This window comes from Saccostrea echinata, unplaced genomic scaffold (assembly GCF_033153115.1).
Source record: "Saccostrea echinata isolate AGI-Se365-2 ecotype Australia unplaced genomic scaffold, CSIRO_AGI_Sech_v1 ptg000016l, whole genome shotgun sequence".
NCBI lineage: Eukaryota > Metazoa > Mollusca > Bivalvia > Ostreida > Ostreidae > Saccostrea > Saccostrea echinata.
The window spans coordinates 5,139,722-5,164,491 of record NW_026889765.1 but is presented as its reverse complement, the minus strand read 5'-3'; the positions used below and the strand labels follow the sequence as shown (position 1 = coordinate 5,164,491).

Sequence of the window (24,770 nt, the reverse complement as noted above, 5' to 3'; positions counted from 1 at the left end):
TGTCCTTAAAAGTAGAAAACATGAATAGCTTTTGTGCAAAATCTGTAGTTGAGATGTCTTAACGCAATGATAATTGCAGCTGTCTACGATATCAGACGTGCAACACGAGAAAAGCAATCGCTAAGCCTGTACACAGTCATTCCTAGCAACTGGACTAATGCTGAAATCCCAAGAAGGCACAACACCACGATTCCGTACACCAGTTTGTCTGTGAAATACTTTGTCAAAAATGCATAGAATCCAGTCAGCAACGCAACCCACAGCAAGTTAAGTGACAGGTATCCAGCCAAGGTCTTGTTCCGGAGAGATCGGAGACCCGTGTTTCGCTCTTCTTGCGTTATTCCAGTGTTTATGTTAACGCCGATGCTTTCACTGACAAGGTTTTGCCAAAATGTTGTTTCGTCCTCACTGATATCTTGTAGATCTATAGCAGAGGAACTCAGACTCTCGTAAGAATTACTCCGGACTACAAAGAGATAAAAATAAGAATAAAAATGCAATCTGATAGGACCGAGAAAGGGACTTCGAGATATCTGAGGATTTGAGACAATAGAGTCAAAATATATAAGAAAATCTTTTTTGTAGTTTTGACTTTCCTCTATAAACTCAAGATAACGAAGGTCATAGTTTGTTAGTAAAGAGATAAGAACAGAGGAAGGAAAAGATATACAGGGAATTTCTAAATGCTAATTTAGTTTTTTTTTTTTTTGATGTGAAGATTGATTGATTGATTGATTGTACGTTGTTTAACGTCCCATTCGAGAATTTTTCACTCATACAGAGACTTCACCATATACCGGTGAAGGGCTTCAAATTTTGACCTTTACTCGGCACTCAGGGCCATTGAGCAGTGAGGGATCTTTATCGTGCAAACGCCTCATCCGAAGGACCCGCAACTTTCACTTCAAAGTGCCGAGCGCATGGCGAAGGAACAGTTACTACCCATTTTTTTTATCGACTTATGTCAGTCGCAGCCGAGATTCGAACTCATGACCTCCCGATCACGGAGCGAGCGCTCTACCGACTGAGCTACCGTGAACGGTTTGACGTGAAGAAAATTGTATCATGTAAGGGGGATCCGGATATACATGTATTAAGTTAGCTTCTTCATTTTCATACTAGGGTACATGTACCTGCATGCCATATTTCTCCAAGAAAATGTTTAAATGAATTATTATTGAACATAAATCGCTGGTGTTTACTCTAATTGGAAAGAGAAAGAACATGATGCAAATAATGGTTTCAATTACTTTATCCTGGTCTAATACAATGATAAGGATATCTTTATCTATTTCAAATTGCGTCGTTAACAGTAGATTCCCATTTACTCTATTTTACAACAAAGGGCAGATAACTCAAACTGCATAAAACTATTTTGGAATTAGACCTCTTCTTTGAGCATTGTTTAGAGCTTCATTAAATTTTTTTGGCTGAAGAACCTGTGGAATTGATACAAACATTTCATGCTAGTTCTCTTCTTCCGCTTCTTAAACTTTGGCAGCCGTAAAATCTTCGGAACAGATGCCTTTTGCTGTAAAAATCAACACTAAATATCAATCCACCCAGAATTCATTATACAGTAAAAACGCTTATAACGAAATGCTAGGGACGCACAATTTTGTTCATTATATATCTGCTCAGTTAACAATATATTTTAAAGCCAAGGGGAAAGAAAATCACTTCGTGTTAGCTTCAATTCATTATAAGCGTGTTTTACAGTATTTATGACAAAAGAAGAGGATACACATAACAGTATTTATACATTGTATAAGTAAGTCCTATTATGCGTTCATTGTGAGTTGTGAAAGAAAATTAAATAGTTCAGTATGTTGCAAAATTTGAATCAAAAGCAGTTTAGCAGTAAACAGACTTTAATATAAACAAGTATAGAATAGGAATATGAAGAAATTATCACAAAAATCTCTTTTTAATTTGAGGCTGCGTTGAGAAATTGGTGGTAACATAATTGGCCGACTATATATATCGACAATTAAAAATTTTCGCTTTCATATTGGGAGCTTCATAAATCCAACAAAAGATCTTACAAGTTATAGGGATAGGTCAAGGACTGACGAAGCAATTTGTATCTTGCCGTATAAAATGTATCATATTTTACATGTACTGTTTTCACAGATTCCTGTACATTGAACGTACTTATAATGAAAAAATAATGTCGGATTCTTGTTTCTGAGTCTAACGTTTCTGGAAAAAAAAATCAGAGAGCTACTCTCCTATATATGATATGGACATCGATTTTGATATATTAACATAGAACTCATGATTTGAGTTCTTTCATTTCTTTTGTCTTACCTGTAAATTATTGTCTTACGAGCTTTACGTATTTAAGATGTTTCGTAAAGAGAAATATGATAACATGCCAAGGCATATAAAAGAATCTGTTTGCACAACAGAACATCATGTTAATGAAACTTTTCCATTGTATAAAAAGGTTTCTTCGACATAGATATGCCTCACAAATAAATCATTTAACATGAACTGTATTTAGAAGGAAAATTCTGCATAAGAATAATTTGAGGTTTCTCCTTTAAATATTATGTTTATGCACTTCTGTGGTATGTGTACATTGATAATAACAAATTAAACAAGCATTCTGAGAGTATTGCATTAGTAATACTAGTCCCCTACCGGCAAGTGTAATCTGTTCCCGTAAAAAAACTGAAAATCCCATAAGTCCGTCAAAAATCAATGAAGTGGAACGAAATGCAAACTTGATTTATAAGTCATCAAGGTAAAGTCACATACCCCAAAATCAGCCCAATATCTACAAGCATTTAGAAAAAAAGTGCGGAAAACCCTAAAAAATGAAAAGGTCGTTATTCCGTCAAAAATCATCGAAGGGGAACGAAATGCAAACTTGATCTGTAACTCATCAAGATACACTCACATACCAAATATCAGCTCAATATCTACAAGCTTTTGAAAAAAGTGCGGAAAATCAAGTGGGACAGACTGACAGACAGATAGAGGGACAGACTGACAGACAGACAGCTAGACAGACATACAGACGGACGGACAGACTCAGAGGAAACCTATAGTCCCCTCCGGTTTCACCGGTAGAGGACTAAAAAGAGAAAGCTACCCATCAAAGCACCATTTCTAAATAAAATTTAACATTGCAAAAAATAAATTGATACCATTTAAATAATTCAATTGACTTTTAGTTGTTCAGATCTGACTTGAAGTATTATAAAAGTAAACACTAAGGCCTACATCATCTCTGGTTCCCCAAGTCTGGTCTACGATATTGCAGACAGCGTAAAGCGGAAGTAGAATATTCAATAAAGGGAGGTAGAAAAGGTATACGATTCCTGTGGACAACAAGTGAAGCTCCAGAGGATGCAATAAAGATGAATAAAGATACACTACTACCACTCCAACCAATACCAAGTTTTCGATGTGGGTTATTTTCCCAAACTGGATATCTGAAAGGAATATTAAATAAGTGGCAATGATGGATATGCAAACAGCTACTCATCTCTTTCTCTCATCGAGATGTTTTTTTAAATTACATTAGCTTATTTTATAATAACGTCTGGTAAAAGTCAGTAATATTAAATGTGTCAAAGCTACGGTTCCTTACCTTCTCTAATATCCTCCACAATAAGCACGCTGGTTGCAATAAAAACATATACAGTCAGAAAGCCGAAAAGCAAAATTAGAATTTTGCTCACTATCAGCTTTTTATGGGTGTCCCAAGAACTTATTTGAAGAATACAGTAAAGCAGGCAGGCGAGGGAAAGTAGAGCAGCATTAGCCAGAAGTGGGCAGCTGGTGACAAGTTCAAATCCTAGCGCAAGCATCATTATTGTAGATCCAGGATACAAGACCATTACAACAAATAGCTGTAGTATATACAAGGTATACAGCAAGGTGAAGGCTGTGCTGTTTCTCATCAGTTGTGCTGTAAATTTAAATTCCTTTGTATAGTTAGGAATATGATACTCGTAACTGAAGACAATATATAGATATATCTAATTAAGCAGAATGAAGTTCCAATATTTTTTGTAAATTAAGTTTTTTTTCCGTGTTTAAGAAATAAATGAATTGAATACCTTAATTTAAATGCTGAAATACTTAAAGATCAAAATGAATGAGAGATAAATGGATAAAAGATCTTCAATGCTTGTTATTTATAAACAGTAGACAATTCTCTGTATTTCATGAGGAATATCACTATATTTAAATACATTAAGAACTGTAAAAATATGATGTAAATACTGTACAATCAATTATTTTCGTTGGGTTAAAGTTTCATGCTTTGAGTAATAAATACTGGTTTGTGGAAATTTGGTTTCGTTTTTGAAGACATATACGAGCTCAGACTACAGAATATTAGGGCAACTTTTGTACATTAAACAGGAAGATAACGAACAGTAATCAAGCTCAAAATTCCACGGAAACAACACAGATTGGGAGCAGAGCAAACAAGGACATCTAAAAATATCAGAGGAGAGGAAAGATCAGGTGCCATGGAGTAGAGGGCATCCCCTGTCGACCAGTCACACCCACCGTGTGCTCACTTTCATGATCTATCAAACGGAAATAGTCCGTGGACAATGCAGTGTTTAAATAATGCCCAAATAATTAGTATGAAAAACGTCAGTCAGTATTCGACTTAATGATAGATTATATTTGCTGGCAAGGTCATTGTATCGACCATAGAACTCGTAAAATGATGATTTAAAACGAGACTGTTGATATCCTTGTTTCATCAACTGCATTGTCAATAGCTTGCCTAGATTTAGAAATGGTTCGTATATAGAGCATGCTCTTGAGTATCGAGTCACATGTAGTTATATAACATGTAGTTATGATTATGACTTTGATACTATAACATTTCGTGCTATTTCCATTCCACTAAAATTAAAATTAGCGATTTTACTGTAATACTCTAGTTGTAGGTGATCATGTAGATCATATTTTGGGAAAACTAACAACATAATATATGTTTTATTAAAAAAATGGAAGAAAGTCATTAAAAAAATATTCAAATTTAATCTTTCTTCGACTATTTCTTATTTTATTGAAATTAGTTTCCTTGGAATCGCATCATTTCCTTTATTAATTGTAACAAGCAATTATTAGTGTCCATGAAACGTCACATAAAGTGTATTCCTGTCAGACTTTGTATTGTAAATCGAATGTGTGTGTGTGAGTGTGTGTGTGAGGGTGTGTGTGTGTGTGATAAATACTTATCATAATAACAAATATAGGTCGATGAAAAGCCAGCAGACAAAATTATTATTAAGTATTTTATTTCATTAAGAGTTAAATAGCAAAGAGTGCTTAAAGGATGTTCACTTTTCTACACTTAGAAACAATTTAAACTTTAAACACTTGAAAATAAATTAAAAAAAAAAAATTCGCTTAGACGATTGGCAAGGAAAAAAGGTAAATATCTCCCAATAGACTGTTTAAGGAGTGTATAAACTACTCATAAACTCACGTAAATTTCTCGCAACCACTGCAGCGTTGGCAAAGTCAGATAAAAGCCAGCGCCTTCTTTGCTTCATAAATTCCTCTGTTTCCTCCGGACAAAACGTTGTATTTTTCCCATGATATGAATATCTTAGGTTCCATCCTTCCTTCATCATTAAGGTACACATCCATCGGTCCTCCCCTGAAGCATTGTTTATAATTCATAAATAAAAGCTTTCATTTTTACTTATAACATATTTTAGAGATAGGTGAGAAATCATAGACTTGAGGCTTTTTTTAGTAAAAAAATTTGATCAAAGATAAGCATGATTCTTGTTCGGTATACATATAACAACTCTACCAATAAAAATATCATGCTAAACAAAGTTCATGAAATTTGAACATTTTTTTTGTTTTTAGATTTAAGAGGTTGTATTCTGGTAAATTTACAGTAGGCCTTAATGTGCTAATTGGATTCCATTTATTTATTTTCTTGTGTAAGTAAATAGCTTGTTTGGAGGCGATTCAAAAGTTGAAATGGTATTATTTAATTACCAAAACCACAGAAGAAAAAAAAAATATTTGTAGCTGTGAATTAATATCTTAAATATGAAATTACAAGTAATACAGTCATACACAATGAATAAATTGTGGCATACCATTATCTTTAGTAAAGACATCCAGAATTGATTTTGTAGGTTCGGAAAAGGTTTCAATGACGTCTCTAATAGCTTCAAAGCGATATAGACTAAAACATCCAGGACAGCACATAACAGATCCGATGATGTTCTGCGCACTTTTGATCATCCAGAAATCTAGAAAGTTAAGATAGATGATTAAACAGTTATCCAAATACCCCAACGTATTATCCAAGCGGAGTTCTATGGTTTTATTTTTTTTTCAGCCACTCTTTCCCATTTTACAAAAACAGTGAAGATTAGTTTTACTTCTCATGAATTAAGAGTAAATGTGTCTTTGAAGTTTTTGTTTGTTTTTTCGAGAATTTTTCACTCATACTGTGATACCACTCCTTGCTGGTGGAGGGCTGAAAATTTAGACCTATACTCGGCATTTACAGCCTTTGAGCAGTGGGGGATCTTTTTTCATGCCACCACCTACTGCGACACAAAACCTTGGTTTATTTGTTTATACGGTTTCATCAGAAGAACTGGTCTTGCAGTGGGATTCGAACCCGCGACGTAAGGACTATCTGCTTACTCCGCGACTCTTGAACAAATGCTCTAACCACTGCGCGGACTGTGAGTCAAAGCAATCTTCATGCATTAAAAAGGTCTAGGAGTTATACCAAAAAAGCGTTCAATCATTTAAGTCATTTAACATTGATACAAGTACTCTTGGGTTAACCAGAATTTAAAGAGAAAGTGCATATTAAAAGTAAATACTAGTACATGCACTAATGATCCTTGTGTATCCGTTCCGCTTAATGCTATGTTTTTGTAAAAGAGATATATCTATCAACATTCATGGACAACCACGAATCTGTATTTACTTTGTATGTTTGGAAAATAAATGAAAGTATTTCTGTTGAGATTTTTGTTTTATCTTAAATCGATCAATTCATCGTCAACAATTCTTATATCATAAAACTCCTCTTCAATATATTGTTTTTTAAAAATCAAAATCAAAATATATAAATGAATAGAAAATAAATAAATTATAAATAAATGAATAAATCAATTAATAAAAAAAAATAATAAAAATCTTTTAAAAACTGACAATTATGCTATGGTCTGCATAAAGATCAGGCATGCTAAAACATTTACCTTTTGCATAATCAAACATCTGTAGCCAAACGACTGGATGTCTGTGAATACCAATTGGAAATGTCCGACCACAAACTCCTCCTATCTTTTCATCCTCTTCCATAGTGTCCAAAAGATTGAGAACACTTTCATCGTCAAAAGCCATGTCTGCATCTGTTGCTAAAATAAAGTCATGATATTTTTCGTCCTCAAGAGTACTTGCGTGTTTTTTATTTTGATCCTTTCTTTGGTGTTTATGGTATTCGAACTCAATATCATTGAATGAAGAAGAGCGGAATTTCGCTCCAGAAAAATTGTACGGTAAATCTCCATTTTGCAAATCTGTATCATACGCATACTGTAGGTTGTTTATAGTATTCTTGTCCTGAAGATTTTCTAACGAGATAAAACTGTGGTCGAATGAAGATCTCCTATTTTTTGTTTTGAAATGCAAACGGGGAACTCGCAGGGTTATCTCTGATTTGGTATCGTTTGGAAAATCAATTTCAATTGCGTCTGACTCTTTTTCAGATTCTTTCCTTCTACTCTCAAGTTCTTCCAGATTTGTTACTGTGGTCAGATCGCTGAATGATGATGTTTTACTGGAGGTTTCAAAGGTTACCGTAGGTACATTCACATCTAAGATATCTTTGTCTGTCTGCTTTTCTTGTTCATATATTGAAGTACCTACACTTACATTAACAAAGTCGGAAAGCTCATTAAAGTTGGAACCGGATGGATGTATGGTTTTGTGATACATTTTATGAAAGTTTGCCCTGTAACTCATAATATATCTCATATACATGACCTGACTCCATCTTTTCTTTCCTTTCACGAGGCTATTGTCCTTCAAATGTAAAAATAATGGCATTTCTCCCGGTACCGTCCATGATAATTTTATCCCGTAAGGTGTATGAATCATGATTCCATATCTTTCTTCCATCATAAATGTTTCTTCTATTAGACATAAAAGCTGTATTCCAAATTCCTTGACATCTCTCCCACTAGCCCCATTATCGAGAAAAATGTGTGATTCAATATGTATATTCCTTTTTTGGATTTTTTTGGAATTGGAAATATTTTTTAAGCTGCGTAAAAGTCTACTCATTTCATGAGCTGATTCTTGATACATTGTTGTACACAAGAATATTCGAATGTTACTTTCATCAAATAATCTCAAGTTTGCAATTTTAGAAAGAGATTTTCGCAGTAAATTTTGACAAACGAATACATTGTCATATATTGTCATAGTTAGCTTACTATTAAGAGATTCTGTCTCCTCCTGGATATTATAAAAACTAGAAAAATAAAACAAAAGCACTGAAACGCAAGTCACTGAGTACAGACCTATGTGATAAACTGAATGAGACACATGGAAGGCACTTATGGAAGCAAACAATCCCAGGTCGTCTTTGTGAACATTTATATACAATGCAAGGATGGTTACAGTTAAAGTGCCACAAAAACAAATCAATATTGATAACATTGCAATTCTTGTAGTTACAGTCGGTATAAATGATTCCATTTGCAGTAACAACACAAATACTGATACAGTATACACAAAATATGAAGAATTTTCATTCGAAATGTTGTTGAATGACATAAATCTGTTCTCTCTTTCTGTGCTATAACTGTACCCTATCCACGTGGTCAGTAAAATTACTGTCATGTGCAGAACCCGATACAAGAGCCTAGCATTTTGTGCCTGATTTGTATCTGCACCCACTATGTATTTTTGCAAAGGTATATAGCGTATTAAATTTATTTCCAATAGAGAAAGTCCGAAGAAAGATGCCTGCTTAATACTAAGTATGTTGCTAAACACACATAATGTTGATAAGACAATCACAAGGAACGTTTGAATGAATGGAATGACTCCTCGCTTAGTCCAACCCGAACAAGTGTCCATTTTTGTCTGAAAAAGATGAATGTATTTTTACAGCATGAGGAACTTCCAAGGAAAAAAATATATCAAAACATGTTTATGTTGATGTATATTTTATTAACAATATAAGACAATTAATGAAAATATCAGCTAATGAAATATGGAGATAACGAACAGTATTCAAGCCCAAAGTCAATTTAAACAATACAAATCGAGAACAGAGCAAACACGGACCTCCAAAAACATCAGAGGTGGGATATGAGTTTTAAAAGGATGGTTTTTAATGTGTTCTTGGCACTACATCTTGATAAAATATCCAGGTATTATAGATCTGCGATCTTACTTTGTAAACATTACAAAAAATTGTACGTGTAATATCAGAAACAAGTAGTAAATAAAAGTTCTTTTAAAATTCTTATTGCCATAAAATATTGACTTTGACTTGGCACATGGGTCTATATTCAGTTTGGGAAAATAATCGTTTTTTTCCCTGAGAAAACCTAGTAATCTGTGCCTTCTTAATTTAACAAATTTAATTTAATTTAATGCAAAATGTTTGCTATTTGAATGTTAGTGTAATTCGATTTTGTGCAATATATTTGAATGAAATTAGTGTACATCAGAACTTACTCGCTCCTGGGGTATGATAGGTGATATTCCAACACAAAGAATGGAAGGTATTAAAAATGGTGGCAGCTTTGGAAATGCTTCACTTGTAAGGTAAGTTAGCGCCATTGCATCCGTTATAGACATAATTAGGCCCTATCAAAGTAAATGAAAAAAATCATACATGTATGATGAAGACAAAATGGAAACGTTGAAATGATCTATTTATTGTATAAGAAATATGAAAAAAAATAGGCTACGATGTGTATAATTTTATCAAATTTATTGCATGAAAACAAAATCAATACAAGAGTTTCATAAACATTATGTAAAACGAATGGGTATATTTTTATATTAAAAGATTGTCTATTAAAAATTGAAAGTTGTTTTATCCTGTTGAGAAAGGTTGATGTTTATGGATTTGAAATTTTCTCATATATTTTGTGTATTGTGTTATGCCATTTATCTTATTAGGTTTTAACTTATTTGATTTTTACCCTTATGCAATAAACTCAGATATAATTTTAATTGTAAGTAGAAGATATGAAGGAAAACGTTTGAGTAACATGTAATTGAGTGCCAAAAAAAAAAAAAAAATTCTTTTTCAAAATTTCCAATATTTTTATCATCATTATCATCAGCCCCATCATCATTTTTTTTAAAATTTTTATTTTGTAGAGTAATTATAGAAGAAATCACACATACATACCATAAAAACTATTTTCAATTGTGGCCATTCCCTGTACCTGCTGTCTGCAATAACGTTAGACATCCAAATATCTCGAAGACAAATAACTACCTCAGGGACAAGTAAAAGTATTAGAATATTTGTATACCTAGAATTAGAATTAGATATGAATTAATACAAGACATTGGCAGATATGCCCTGTGTAAATGAGTGAGAAATATACGTCTTGCGTGAATTAATGTGTAAATTGATCTCAAATGTACATAGTGAGAATGCAACGTTAAGGTTCTCATATGAAATTAAAAGCTAATGGCATTATTAATATATGTTTAAAGCAATATGAGCTGCATCTTTGATGTCGAAAATTTTTGTTGCAAAATTGTAATTAACTATTTGAATGACAGGAAAAAAAATTATATTTATAAACTTCTGTTTTTCATATTTGTGATGAAGGAACTATTTTAAAGCTTTGGTTGAAGCAGAGTTCTATACGGTATTGATTCCTTATATAATACTATACATTCCATTGTAAAGACGACTTTCTTCTTGAACAATTTAATACTTAATTTTAGTCAAACTGATCAAAAAGGTTCAAATTACATAAAAAAAAATAAATAAAAATAGCACATTTTAATAGCAAACTAAAATTCTCAAAAATGCGGTTCATATTGATTTAAATATCAACTGTACATGTAGAGAAGATCCTTCACACAAGGAAGTGAATAACATGGCTTCTGTTAATATTTATCACAGATTTTGAATGATCGCCTACAATACTTGACAGACGTGTAGGCAAAACTTGCTGAAGGACAACAACCTCTTGTTGCATAGAACCTGTTTTTATATATTTTTATATATTTTTTAAACCTACCTTAATTTCCTATCAAACGGGCTTAGAATCAGTAGCAATGAGCAACAATGCATAGTGTCCTCTATACCAAATTTAGATTTCTTTTATTAATTTGATACGTAATGTTCTCATTTGGACTTCAAATTGGTATTCAATCAAGACAATGACTACTTTTTCGATGTTGCCTAATAATGTGTTAATAATGTTGCCTAATAAAGATCACAGAGTGATCATCGAAACCTACAAACAAATCTGTAAACAGGTTATAAAACACGGACCCCCAGAAAATTCAGTGGTGGGAGTAAAGATACTTTGTCGACCTGTAACACCAGCCCTAAGTCCTATGTATTTATTAGGTAAACAGAATAGAAGGTTGTCAAAATAAGTAATAACAAAGTACTGACAATATGAATGAAATGAGTCAGTCAAAATACGATCCAATGATTTGCTAAAGTTTATTATTACGAACAAAGAATTTACGAAATGCTGCTTTGAAACAAGGTTGTTGAAATCCCTGTAACATCTACTTAACTGTCAGGAGGTTACATCGGTTTAAATCTTGATCGTACTCTGAATATGCTCTTGTGTATCGAATAACTTGTGAGACGTAAACACCATATACAGGTGATACCAGTGGAGAAATATTACTACATTAATAAGGAAATTTAACTAAGTGGCCAAAGTAATCTCGTTTGAAATACAATTTAGTTCTTATTTGGCCCTTGTAGTTTTTAGTCAGTAAATCCAAATATGAAACAGATGTGACAGACTCTGTGGTGTGTTTTATTTCGAGTTCATAGGGATATACCGAGTCGACATGTGAATCAAAAATATAGCTCATCATAAACCCACCAGATATCTACATCCGTTGATCGTTTTGCACTGAATAATGCTGTAAGCGAAAGTTGGGCTCCAGATTGAAATACAAATTGCAGCACGATGTAGAGGATAATAGCAGTTACCTGATAATTAAAAAAATATAAGTTAAAAAAACTCATATGATATTGATTCTTATAGTCATTCCTTCTAAAATATACATATACTTCAAGCAGAAGTGTTTAATCTGTTTTTCTTAATCTGTACAAATTTCTTCAAGATTTTCTTACAAACTAGGTTAAGGATAAATTGATGATAAATACATTCGCAACTGATAAGTGACCTTCATTCCTTCATTTACATTGTGATTATAGCGATAGCGGAAAATACATTGATACTGAGAAATGTTTAAAGAAAATTTATTACCGAGGTTAGGCATTCTGTACGTAATGATAAGAGAGTAAAGGTGACCTAAGTATATTAATTTTACATTTTTCAAGCCCTCTAACCTACCTGTAATTTAGATTAGATAAAATATGTTGTTTCTTTATAATCTTAATCAAAAAATGTTTCACCATCCTGGAAGATATATCGATATATGCTACAGTAGATATTGATCCTGTGTATTGTCTTTTTTTTTTTTTTAAAGATGTTAACATTTTACAAAACTGCTCCATCGTCCCGATATTAAATGACTATGACGGACATCATATTAAAGTTTTCTCGAAAGAACGATACAGACTAACCAATTGAGAATTCAAATGAGAATTGAAATACTTGTATAACGTGATAACATATACTATTGTGCTCATCGTTTACAAGGTAACATGGTGACCTTTCTGTTAGCACTTATAAAAATACTAAGTGTCAAAATTCTTTAATAATTATGTGTACTTTGACTGACCTAAATTTAACTTTAAAAGGTTTTAGCGTCGATGTAATTAAATGATGGTATTCTCATTTGCTCATAATTTATAAAAAGCTCAATTATCAAAGGTTAACTATCCACATAAACAATTGGCAAAATATAGCATACACAAAAGTCTTTATCATATACATGTATGTCCTAATATCGATTTTGTCTTTTTATTTGATACAAGCATGCATGCACATATTATGTGAATCTAAGGGACTTTTATAATCTCCCATCAGGATTAAGAGATTTATGATATGTTTGTTCTTTAACGTCCCTTTCGTGAATTTTTCAATCATATTGAGACACCACCACTTGCCGGTGAAGGAGTGACATTTTTAGAGCTAAACTTGGCATTCAGGGCAATTGAGCAATGAGTGATCTTTTTCGTGCCAGAACCTACTGCCTATTGTGATACGGGAAATCGGTTTATACGGTCTCATCCGAAGGACCTGTCTCCACGTCCCACAGTGGGATTCGAACCCGCGACGTAAGGATTAACTCCTTACTCCGCAAATATGGAGCAAACTTTCAAACTACTGCGCCACTTGATTTTTTTTTTCTTTTTGCCAAATCCTCAATTTAAAAAAAAATCATTTTGGGTTTTTCTTTGACAAAAATTCACGATTGAAATTCTACATAATCTCATAGATAATGAACAAGTTGTATTCAATTCTTAATTCTTAATTGTTCTTAATTGAAAATTAAGCTAAAATAAAGAACTTTTGTGACTAAGATTTTAATGTAATTTTGAATTTTACATTAATTTTATTTAATTTTTCTTTTCAAAAACAATTTAGTAAGATTTTTTTAAGCAAGCACTTTTTAACAGAAATAATTAACTATGCAAGATTTTACAATCAACTTAATTTTTGGTCTAAGTCATAAGTTCTTTTAAAAGCCTATGAACAATCTCAATTTTTATAGAAGATTTTGTGTGATATTCATTTCATTTTTATCTGCCTACTTGATTTTGGACTTTACGCATAATTATAAAATTGACTCTATAAACAATATTGAAAAACATCAACATTTATACATTATAAACTATCGTACAGGAATATAAATCAATATTTTCTTTTCAATTTAAAAATATTCAGATCTACTGTATTAAAATTGTGTTTATTTATGAAAAATTTCACCTTAACAAGGTAACTTTATTTACCTTTCTAAAGGAAGCCATCCTGAATTAATAGATATATCTACTGTCCTTCGTTCAGTGGGTTCTCTCTTCATAATGTGAAAGATAACACCCCCTACACGTCATGTCAGTGTTTGGCAGAGGAGTTGCCATTGTTTAGAGTTCTGTTATGGGTTTTACTTCTTACCTTTTTTATTCCCCTTGCAGATGGACACACAAACATGGGTGGACTCATTAACTCTGTCCAGATTTGTTACCAGGCGAAATGTTTGAAACAAGATAATTGAAAACAAACTTCTGGTAAACAAAGATTGTCTTCATATGCTTAGGGCTAGCTGTTTTCCAAAAGGGTTGACTACATGTTAATTTCAAAACTTACTTTGCCGAATTAATTTCTCCTTTTTATCAGTTTAAAATGGCAAAGGCTCTATTTTATTCAAATTTGGAAAGTTTTGACAACTAATTTTTCACACTGTCTAGTGAAAATTTGGGTAAGTAGTTATTTCTGTGGTAAAATTGGGCCCTGGTGCATAGTATATGATAAAAAAGTATCATAAGGGAAAAAATTCTTAATGGATTGAAATTCGTCTACATATGATATTTTGTACTACAACAAGGGGGATCTAAAATCAAGCAATTTTTTCAAAGGTTCAAATATTTCTGCATATTTTCATCAATGCAAAGAGTAAAGTAGAAATGTGCTCGGGTGTATTTTTAATGGTTTAGAAACAAAGACTCGAACGTTAACAATTAAAAACTTGGGATATATTATGTAACACGTACACACATACATATACATGCATGTAAATAATTAAATAAATAAATAAATAAAATAAATAAATAAAATAAATAAATAAAATAAATGAATAAAATTGATAAATTTTTAATTTGTTCAATAACTATAACAAACAACAGAAATTCTTTATAAAAATAATATAATTTGAATCTTAGGGTCAACTTTAAAATAATGTTTGTTTGCCCTCTTCCAATTGAGGATGAAAAAACTTTGGTCGGTAGATACATGTAGGTGGGAATTTCTTTTCCTAGAAAATTTCAACATCAATGCTGATTTTTCAAAATCCATTTTCAGAAATGCATTAAAAAAATAATTGTTTCCCGGAGATTAAAAAAAGGTTTGAGCCGGGCCACTTTTAGCAAGTCGGTTGGGAGAGGGCAACCAAACAATAAATTTTTAAAGATGGCCTTGGTTTGGATAGTATATGAAATTTTTTCGTCACAGTATTCATTGAATTGCAATTACAATGAAATATTATTTTTATGCGATTAGTCGACAAATCGAGCCGGGTGATTATTGCCTCAAACAAAATTTACTAAAATACTTTTGCTATCAACTGAAGGAAATAGCGATTTAGTATTTATTCTATGACAAATTCTCTGTTTATATGAAACGGACGGTGCTCATTTTCATGCATTTTAGTAATTAATTGATAATAGTGTTATTTTTAGTGCAAGTGGTTCTTATAAATTACCTTAAAATTTTCCTGTTTCAGATACTATCGAAAGAGATCGAAGTTTCTTTATTGCCTTATATTTAATTCAAAAGAATATGTCCTCTTAGTGGTGACCTAAATTGCCCTACAATTCCTGATTAGTTTGTAACTAACGATTTATTTACTCTGTTCGTTAAATAGATACCGTCGGAAAACAAACTCCCCAGTAATTAAGGATGTCTGCTTCGTGTCTAATGGTCTCATCAATTGAACACCCTGCAATTACTTTTTAACTCCCTCTTCCGTGTTTTGATAAACATGACCAACATCAAACAATGATCAGAGGAATTTCGGATTACCTAGGATAAGTTTAATTGTCCGTTTGAAAAGCTGATAACAAACGTTTGAGGTCTCCTTTTGTTTTGGTTGCGGGGCGGCAGACTTATTTTAAAACATTCATGGAACGAATTGATGAAGATGTTTATGGAAATGATGCACCAATAAATAAGAGTAAATAGGGAAATGCTCCGCGAGAAGAATCCCTGTAAAGGACGTAACAGCAACATTTTAAACTCATCACGATGGGGATATGTGGCAAGTTTGGGGAATTCTTCAGAAATTGATGTAATAGTATACCGGAAAGTAACGGAAAATTACGACACGTTTCACAACTTTTGGTCCACTAACTAAATCTTAACGCGTCCGGTCTCGGAATATTTTTACAGTGCACTGATCATGTTGACACATTTGTTCCATTTTCTCTATTTACACATCTGCCTAAATTCTGCAATAAATTTGAAATGCAGGTGAAATATCACGTTCCTCTGGATTAGCATTTTAAAACTTTATTATTTTTTTGAAAAAGTCTTTTCCATGAAAGTTTAATTGTAACCAGAGTGTGCTGGTTTATGAATGACCTGTATATAAAAACACCTCAAACTACAACATTTAAAATAGCGAGATAAAAAGTGTAAGTTTACTACATATATCGGCAAAGACAATGTCTGAAATTTTCACATAAATTCATGTTCAAATAAATTATGACTAAGATTTTCAATTTAAGCTGTTTTTGAAATTTGTTTATTCATAAGATATTTTTCTCTACAGGATTTTTTCTCTGTAGATGATTAATGAAGATACGAATTTTATGCTGTCTTTAAATTATTAATTAATCATATTGACGTTTTAGAAAGCTATCTAGTTACAGAGCATATATTCTGTTAAGTAGTAGAGCATTTATGTATCTAACGTACTTTTCTTTACGAAACCTGTACATTTGCATTAAATCAACATGCTTGATAAACTATTCATATATGTGTCTGTTTACAGACAAATTTTGAATTATTTTTATCAAGCCAAAAGGTGATAAACAGATTTGTTTCAGAAAAGTGGCGCTCGAAGATTCTTAAACATTCGTGACGAGCAATCATAAGCCTATTTATTGGAAATTTTATATGGATATTTTGTAAATTCCAGACAAAAAGTGCAGATGTTATATCATCATAAAAGAGGTCAGCAAATGTCTAGAAGTAGAACACATACATCATAGACCTTTTTGTCTTTAGATTAATGTGTTCTCTCGGACTCAAGGAGAACGTTTGTGCAAAAGTAATATGCCTGTACATGAATTCAATTTTTAGACTTTAAAAGACTTTAGAGAAAGTGAAATGATCGACCAGCTTTTTTTTTCAATGGAAAAGCACACAAATGTTCAAAATGTCTTAATACGAATCAGTATTGAGGTGCAGTTTTGTTTGTAAACTTACACACACACACACACACACACACCCTCACACACACCCACACACACACACACACACACACACATATATATATATATATATATATATATATATATATATATATATATATATATATATATATATATATATATATATATATATATATATATATATATATATATATATATATATATATATATATATATATATATATATATATATATATATATATATATATATATATATATATATATATATATATATTTCTTTATTTCTTGTCATTTCTTCTGGACTTAATATCAATCACAATTTTTGAAATTTTAAGCAAATCAATAAAAGGATCTAACAGAATCCTCAGACACCTGCAAAGCATTAATCACGACATGAAAAAAAAAAAAAAACCTTGAATAAGTATTCTCTAATCCCTCTTTTTTTTGTTATAAAAAAACCTTTCTGACAATGTTATAAATTATTCCATGATGGATTTATTCTTATTACAATGAATTTAAAATTATCTCACTGAATACGTTTCCTTTGGCCAGGGTACTTTGGTATCAGAATGAACGATTGATGACGTTAATGCACTTATTTTTTTTTTCAAATTGAGATTCAAATTTTCTTTTTAAACGTGTCGCAGAACCAGCTGAATTGTCGTTACTAAAAGACAAACAGGATATTGAATGGCCGAAAGACATTATGTTTCAGTAAATGAACAGTTATGCTGTAAATGTCTTCCTGAAGTGATGACATTTCTCCCACAGTTTCAATATTTGGTTTAAGATGAGTCTTCTTGAGTATTTATTTCGTATCATATAACGTTTTTACTTTTAGATTTCCTGGAAATTCAAATGCGTGGTCTATAAAGAGAGTGTTTACTGACGTTCTCTAACATTGATTTGTTTAAACACTCTAACAACGCTGAGGAAAAGCTAGAAAGTTCTTTATATATTTACTATATTGTTGCGTGAATGTATAAAGTAAAAGTAAAGTATTTTGTAATTATCACCTTTTGGACTTAAGAAAAAAACTTATCTTTTTTAACCAGTTATGTGTATAAATGTCAATGCCATTACGTCCTGAGGTCAAATATTATTTTTGTCTTTAATAGGAATTTTGAAACCCTTCTAGAGCTAAGCATATAATAGTAGTTAATACTAAAACACAACACATTTAGATTTAATAATGCAGTCTATATGAATCAAATCAATTTCATTATCAGTTTAAAAAGTAGAAAAACGTTTCCGACATAGTCAAAATAAGTCTTCAGAAAAAATGTCTTTGATACATTTTGATTGCTTCAATTAATTCATTTGGATTTGCTTCCATTAGTTATGAATAACATAGTTTGTAACCAATTCATTTTCCTTGATTAGCACTAAAGAAGATAAGTGTCTACATGCACAGCTGATGATTTTTCGCATTAGGTGTAATGTTTCATAACTTTCGAACGATAGAATCACGTTTCGCAGAAAAAAAAATCAATATTCCTTTATTCTCCTCCTATAAGACCCATGAAACTATAAATTTTAGTTATCTCCAGACTTTTCTTAGAGGTATAAACATATATGGTACTAAGTGGGTTAAGCAGTGATCAGGTAGATTGAAACTTTTTGGATTTCTCCGGAAGAAATTAATTTCATTGAAAACTCTGTTTAAAGAACGAATTCGGGCAAAAACAAGGATTATACGTGAAAAAAAAAGATTTTCTTTTTTTACATTAAAAATTTTCCACTGACAATTAATAATAATATAATAACTGATATTGACTACTATCACGCTACAGTTTTAAGACATGGTTTCTTGTCATCTGTCCATTTTTCTCGGATTTTTGGTGTGCTTCCGGTCTACAGATGGATCCCGCTTCCGGTCTAGCGCAGGGTCTCGTTTTGGTGCTTTTAGAAGACCCCAAGCACATGACTCATGCAACACAAAGAGGATAGAAATGGACATTACAAGAACTATGTCTGTAACGTACAATGGCGTACAGAAAACTGTGGAATGTGTGGCAAGGCCCTCCGTCAACGAGTGTGAGGGAGTATGCCAATCTAAAGCAGAACCAAATGTCAGCACGTTCCCAGATCTTAAAAAGGTATTGTACTCATTTTCTTTAGCGTGGAAATTGGGGTAAAAGGGGGAGGGGGTATCCAGTAAATAATAGAAATATCCAAAACAGAACACAAATCTGAAAAACGAAAATCTAGTATTTAATTAAAACAACACATAAGAAAAAAAAAAGAATGGCGGGAAGCCAACTGCATGAAAAAAAAAAGGATTTTTGGTATATTTCATTTCCAAGGAAAAGACAAAAAAATATTTCCAGCAATAAGTTTAATATTTTTAAGTTATGTCACTCCTGACAAGAGTTATACTAGCAAAAGCATTTCTTGAGATGTATATTTAGAAAACTACTCATGTAGCATGACTCGAAATCTGGTGGGGGGGGGGGTGTCATTCTTGAATATTTCTGACAATCTTGCCTGAAAAATTGTGCGTGTGCGTTAGGTATCGTAACATGTAAAAACGTGTGAGTAAAGGATCGTTCATAATGGATTTAATTGTGCGTTAATCATGAATCGTTCGTGAAACGTGATAGTTTGTGAAGGATGTCAACATAAACGCTGCAGCCACTGCTTATACACCTCTCAAAGTTTTGTTTTGAATTCTGCTTAAAACGTTACACTTTTCTGTATACTCCTTTAGCCTGCGTTTACTGCGTCTTGTAAGTTCAGCTTTTTTAAAAGAGAAACATTCTCTTTCTTTGCAGACTTCCCATGCAATGGGATCGAGATTCCGAACTTCTCGTATTTTTCCGACAAATTCGGAAATATCCGAGCCGTATAAGCGACGAAAATATGATGTCACATAAAAATCATGTATTCTGAGGATGTAAATGATAATTTATTTTATGAAAATGCATTAAATCGTTGTTTAGATTTTTGTCAAGTAAGTTTGTTGCTATGCTTAAGCCACCATGTTGCTATGCACTGCATAGAATTATGCCAAATAAAATTATTGGGAGTTTGGAATATTTTCTAGTGTAATGAAAAAAAAAATCTTGGAACAATGTGTAGACTTCAACCAGAGTTTCCTTCGTTCGTACATGTTGTGTATAGAGTTCGATACTTGCTTCTTTATGATTTTGTGAATATTGTATAATTTACATAGTTTAATTGAAATATGTTATAAAAATGAAATTTTAATAAACAGTTTTGAAGTTAGAGGTTCTGACGAAACTTTTTTCAGAAGTAGACGAGTGACATACCTTAAATATTTTTTTAAGCAATAGGTTTTTACATAATTTCAGATACAAAACTCTAACTATAATACAATCTTTTTCGTACTCATTTGAGAGAAAACATATACTCTCCTCTACGAATTGAAAAATCCAGCTTTTTAATGATCTACTATACTCTACTTAAAAAGATCTAAAAGTGGATAATCCATAATCGAATTTCCTATTAAAGTCAATAATTTTCAACATCAGCCTGATTTTTCTAAATGTACACCCGCAAGTTATAGATTTTATTTGCTTGAATTTCATCTTTAAGACAATCTTCAACAAGAAAGTCGTCCCAATTACAGAAAATATACTTTTAAATGATCTGAGGTGTTATTCTTCAATATGGTCTACTTGTTTCCCAACAAATATTGACACTTCGTATGCTTGATTTTCAGGATTGCAAATGCTGTAAAGAGGGGCGTCTACTGACACGACAAATCGTCCTAGATGAATGTTACGAAAACGGTATCGTATTGCCAGGCCTACGTCCTTCCACTTCCATTACAGAACCGGCGGATTGTGCATGCTTCCCTTGCAGAAATTAGACATTTTGGTGACTTTTTCTCTTCTGCTGAGTATTGGAGTGGAAATATAAAGAAACGTTCTCAGTTGGACGACAATTTGTGATTGTCAAAATTAACAATGTATTAAGACAGAAAGATATATTTTTTTAAAAGTGATTTAGGATAAAATTATGCACTTCAGTCAACTGAATGTTCACTGGAAGGTTTGGAAAGATGAGGGAATTGCAAAGCTCTGCCATCAGGCCATCTTTCAGTAAATATTTATTCACCTTTCAGTTAACTGAATGGTATAGTTTAAGCATGTGATTACATAACATTCAAATGTTTTCAATTTCCTTTACACGTGTTAATCAACGTTTTATAGCTAATTTAGAGGCTATTGAACTTCATAAAAATAAAGTGATGAAATGGATGTTTCTTTCTAGGTTGTTTTGATGAGCATGTTTATTTTTTTGGAGAAAAGAATTCTGAAAACAAGATCATTTAATTCCAGGAGCAGCCTTTTTAATTCTACAGATTCCCCAAAAAGTTCTATCGTGGAACACAAGTTTTTTTTTTTTTTAACATATAGTTGCAATTAAATTTGGGTCGTATTATGTCCACCTAATCAACACAGAGGGCTCAAGAAGAAGGGTGTGATTGGCCATTTTTGGGATACTTACCCCTCCCAGGAATCTGATTCCACCTTCTATACTCTAAGCGTTTTGTGTTTTTGCCTAGGTTACGATTTATCCCAAAACCAAATCACGTATGAAACCGGTGTACAAAAAAAGTAAAACACTTCATGTACTGAAAATTTCCCTTTTTTAAATGATCAAAACTCAAAGTCAAATACTTGCACGAGACATTCATAAATGACCTGATTTGAATTCACAAATCAAATATTATTTTGATAATAGAATACTACAATTTATGTTCCACATCCACTGGTTTGACATATTATATCGAGCTCAGTATATAATATTCTTTATATATCTGACGAACTGTTCATTTACGAAGTACATGTACCTTCGACCGAGGTGATTAACTATTCATATTTATAAGTAAATGCTTATTGATCTCTTTATCACGTCAAAAACAGATTCATTTCAGATTTGCCTAAACATCCGTGGTGACCAGGCATAAACCATTCTATTTACCTGGGCTGCAGGAGATCATGTTGAAAAAGTAACAAGGTTAAGGTATTTTGTAAATTCCAGAAAAAGTGCAAATGTGATATCATCATGGGAAAGCTTAGCGAATGCCACATAGAACACGCACATTGGAGACCAATATATCCTTAAAGTAAAGTAAAGTGTATTCTCAGGGGCCTCGTGCTAAAATTTTAATTCACTTTTAGGGACTTTGAAAGACTTAAGACAAAATATAACAATGAAAGAAAAGCTCTTATTTCTCTTAGGAAAAGCACACAAAATTCATAGTCATAAGGTATCTTATTAAGAATCATTATCGAATTGCAGTGTAGTTTGACAACCTTTATTTATTTTTTATTTTATTTATTGTGCGTCTGTCAATTTTTTTTAAAGAATTTATTATCAATTGTGATATTTTTAATTAATTTAGAAAAAATGAGAGGAACTAAAGGAAAAATCTGGCATCTGTAGAAACGCTGGCCACAGGTATGAAAAAGATAATCACATGAACTAGGTAATTTCTCATTTCTTATTTTTTATTATCAAAAAAAAAAAAAAAAAAAAAAAAAAAAAAAAAAAAAAACTTTCTGAAAATATTATTAAATATTCAATGAATGGTTTTATTCTTGTTACTTAAAAAGAATAACTCAGTAAGTCTCCTTTGGCCAGAATTCTTTGGTATCAGAATGCATACTTGATAACACTAATGCACGTTTTGCGACTTGAGGCTCTCCATTTCTTTATAAATTCGTCGCAGAACAATGTAAATTACCACAACAAAAAGAGAAATAGGAAATTAAATGGCCAATGAATGAATAGCTACTAAGCCATCATTATGAAGTTCCTGAATAAACGATTATCCCCCACGGTTTCAATATTTTGATTTAAGATGAGTCGTCTTGAGTATTTATTTCGGATCACATAAAGTTTTTACTTTAGAAATTGCTGGAAATTCAGACGTGTGGTGTATAAAAAAAGTGCTGACTGTCTTTGCCAAAGGCTTAAAACATTTTGAATTTTTTTTCATGAGGAAAACCAAAAAATAGAGAGAATTTATAGATATTTAGTATTTAAAATATTGTTTGATGTGCATGTAAAATAAAATCTCCGTAATCAAAACTATTTGGACTTCAAGAATTCTTTAAAACAAATTTGACTTCAAATTGCATTGTACTGCTGCACATTGAGTAAATCAGGAATCTCCGAATCACGTTTTTATATTAAACATTATTTCATCATTGATAGGAATTTTGAAATTATTCTGGAACTAGTAAATTCAATGTAAATCTATTGAAATTTGAAAAAAAAAAAATATGTGTATAATTTAGGTTTATATATCATTTATTTCTTTTTTATGTTTCATTCAAATGACTTAATTTTTGTATATTCTAACAACTTAGTTATATCCCTTCAGTCCCTCTTCACCCTTTATGGTACATAATCTAGCCTACTAAAGTATCCTTTGTGACGTAATTGCATATATCAAATTCATTGTTGGTGCATGCTTTCAAAACATTCCTTGTTTGATTTCTAGCCGTTTCTTTTGTGTTTCTACGGCTGAAATTTTTTTTATTAGCTTTGAACTCTGGCGTAAACACGCTGGACGAAGAACTCTACAGATTCTTCTAATCTTACGCGGTCATGGTAGCCTACTGGGATGGCGCTCGCTTCGTGATCGGGGGGCCCGGGCTCGAATCTCGTTCGCCGCGCCGCGTCAAACTTAACAGGTAAACATAGGTAGTTTTTCGCCAAGTGCCCGGCAAAAGGAGTGAAAATCACCGGTCTTTCGGAAGAGTCCTTAAAACCGAGGTTTCGTGTCGGTACGATAAGAACCTCATTGCTCAATGGCCTTGAGTGCCGAGTATAGGTCTAAATTTAAAGCCTATCACCGGCATACTGTGACGTCTCTATATGTGTGAAACATTCTCGAATGGGGAGTTAAAGAACAATCAATAAATCAATCAATGAATCCTCTAATTTTGCGAATTGGACTAATGTACAATTAAAACAATTACAAGACTTGGGGATCAAATAACAAGCAAATAAAGAAACTTTACGAAGATAATAAAGAACAACAATCTATGGTGGGAGAAAAAGTGCACATAACAATGTCCAATTGCAAAGTGAAATCTCCAAAGATGCGTCAACAAAAAGCACTATTCTTCTGCTTATATGTATTATTATGTATACCATGGAACCAATTCCCGTCCCGCCAATTACCAAATCATCGCTACATATATGTAGGCTCAGTTCCTCGCGGATTGATTCAAAGTCACTTCAGTCAAATTTCGCCGAGACGGCTTTCTCTTGGAAAGGCCTCGGGAATCAGGCTAAGTTAGAGAGCGTTCTCGATAACAAGCTTCAGTTGTCTCAACAAACTTTGCAAGAAGCAACACAGTTCTAAAAACAGCATGCCAGACATAGGCTATTTCCTTTCTTTAAGTGCCGTTCCTTGTGAATAATATACTTACAAGCACAGACATGACTCAGATGTCAAGACCTTCCTTCGGTGTTCCAGCGTCATCTATCACCGAAGCAG

General features: G+C 32.3%; 2 protein-coding genes across 2 annotated transcripts; one reads left to right on the top strand and one right to left on the bottom strand.

The window, feature by feature from the left end:
• Nucleotides 1-71: 71 nt before the first annotated feature.
• Nucleotides 72-14,143, bottom strand: LOC133188841 (uncharacterized). Its single transcript, XM_061324324.1, has 11 exons — nucleotides 14,126-14,143; nucleotides 12,084-12,193; nucleotides 10,403-10,529; nucleotides 9,706-9,849; nucleotides 7,224-9,117; nucleotides 6,099-6,254; nucleotides 5,468-5,641; nucleotides 3,602-3,922; nucleotides 3,232-3,443; nucleotides 1,459-1,531; nucleotides 72-466 (listed from the first exon to the last, which is right to left on the bottom strand). Exons 1-11 carry the CDS (start codon nucleotides 14,141-14,143, stop codon nucleotides 84-86), a joined length of 3,612 nt encoding a protein of 1,203 aa, XP_061180308.1. The 3' UTR covers nucleotides 72-83.
• Nucleotides 14,144-18,857: 4,714 nt separating this feature from the next.
• LOC133188840 (partner of bursicon-like) lies at nucleotides 18,858-21,509 on the top strand. Its single transcript, XM_061324323.1, has 2 exons — nucleotides 18,858-19,383; nucleotides 20,970-21,509. Exons 1-2 carry the CDS (start codon nucleotides 19,087-19,089, stop codon nucleotides 21,117-21,119), a joined length of 447 nt encoding a protein of 148 aa, XP_061180307.1. The 5' UTR covers nucleotides 18,858-19,086; the 3' UTR covers nucleotides 21,120-21,509.
• The last annotated feature ends 3,261 nt before the right edge of the window (nucleotides 21,510-24,770 follow it).

Excerpts from the sequence above, each read along its gene's own strand:
- LOC133188840 (XM_061324323.1), top strand. The coding sequence starts at position 19,087 with ATGGTTTCTTGTCATCTGTCCATTTTTCTCGGATTTTTGGTGTGCTTC. Across the intron at positions 19,384-20,969 it reads CGTTCCCAGATCTTAAAAAG|GATTGCAAATGCTGTAAAGA; the intron begins GTATTGTACTCA and ends CTTGATTTTCAG.
- LOC133188841 (XM_061324324.1), bottom strand. Across the intron at positions 10,530-12,083 it reads TCAACGGATGTAGATATCTG|GTATACAAATATTCTAATAC; the intron begins GTGGGTTTATGA and ends TTCTAATTCTAG. Across the intron at positions 6,255-7,223 it reads GATGTTTGATTATGCAAAAG|ATTTCTGGATGATCAAAAGT; the intron begins GTAAATGTTTTA and ends TTAACTTTCTAG.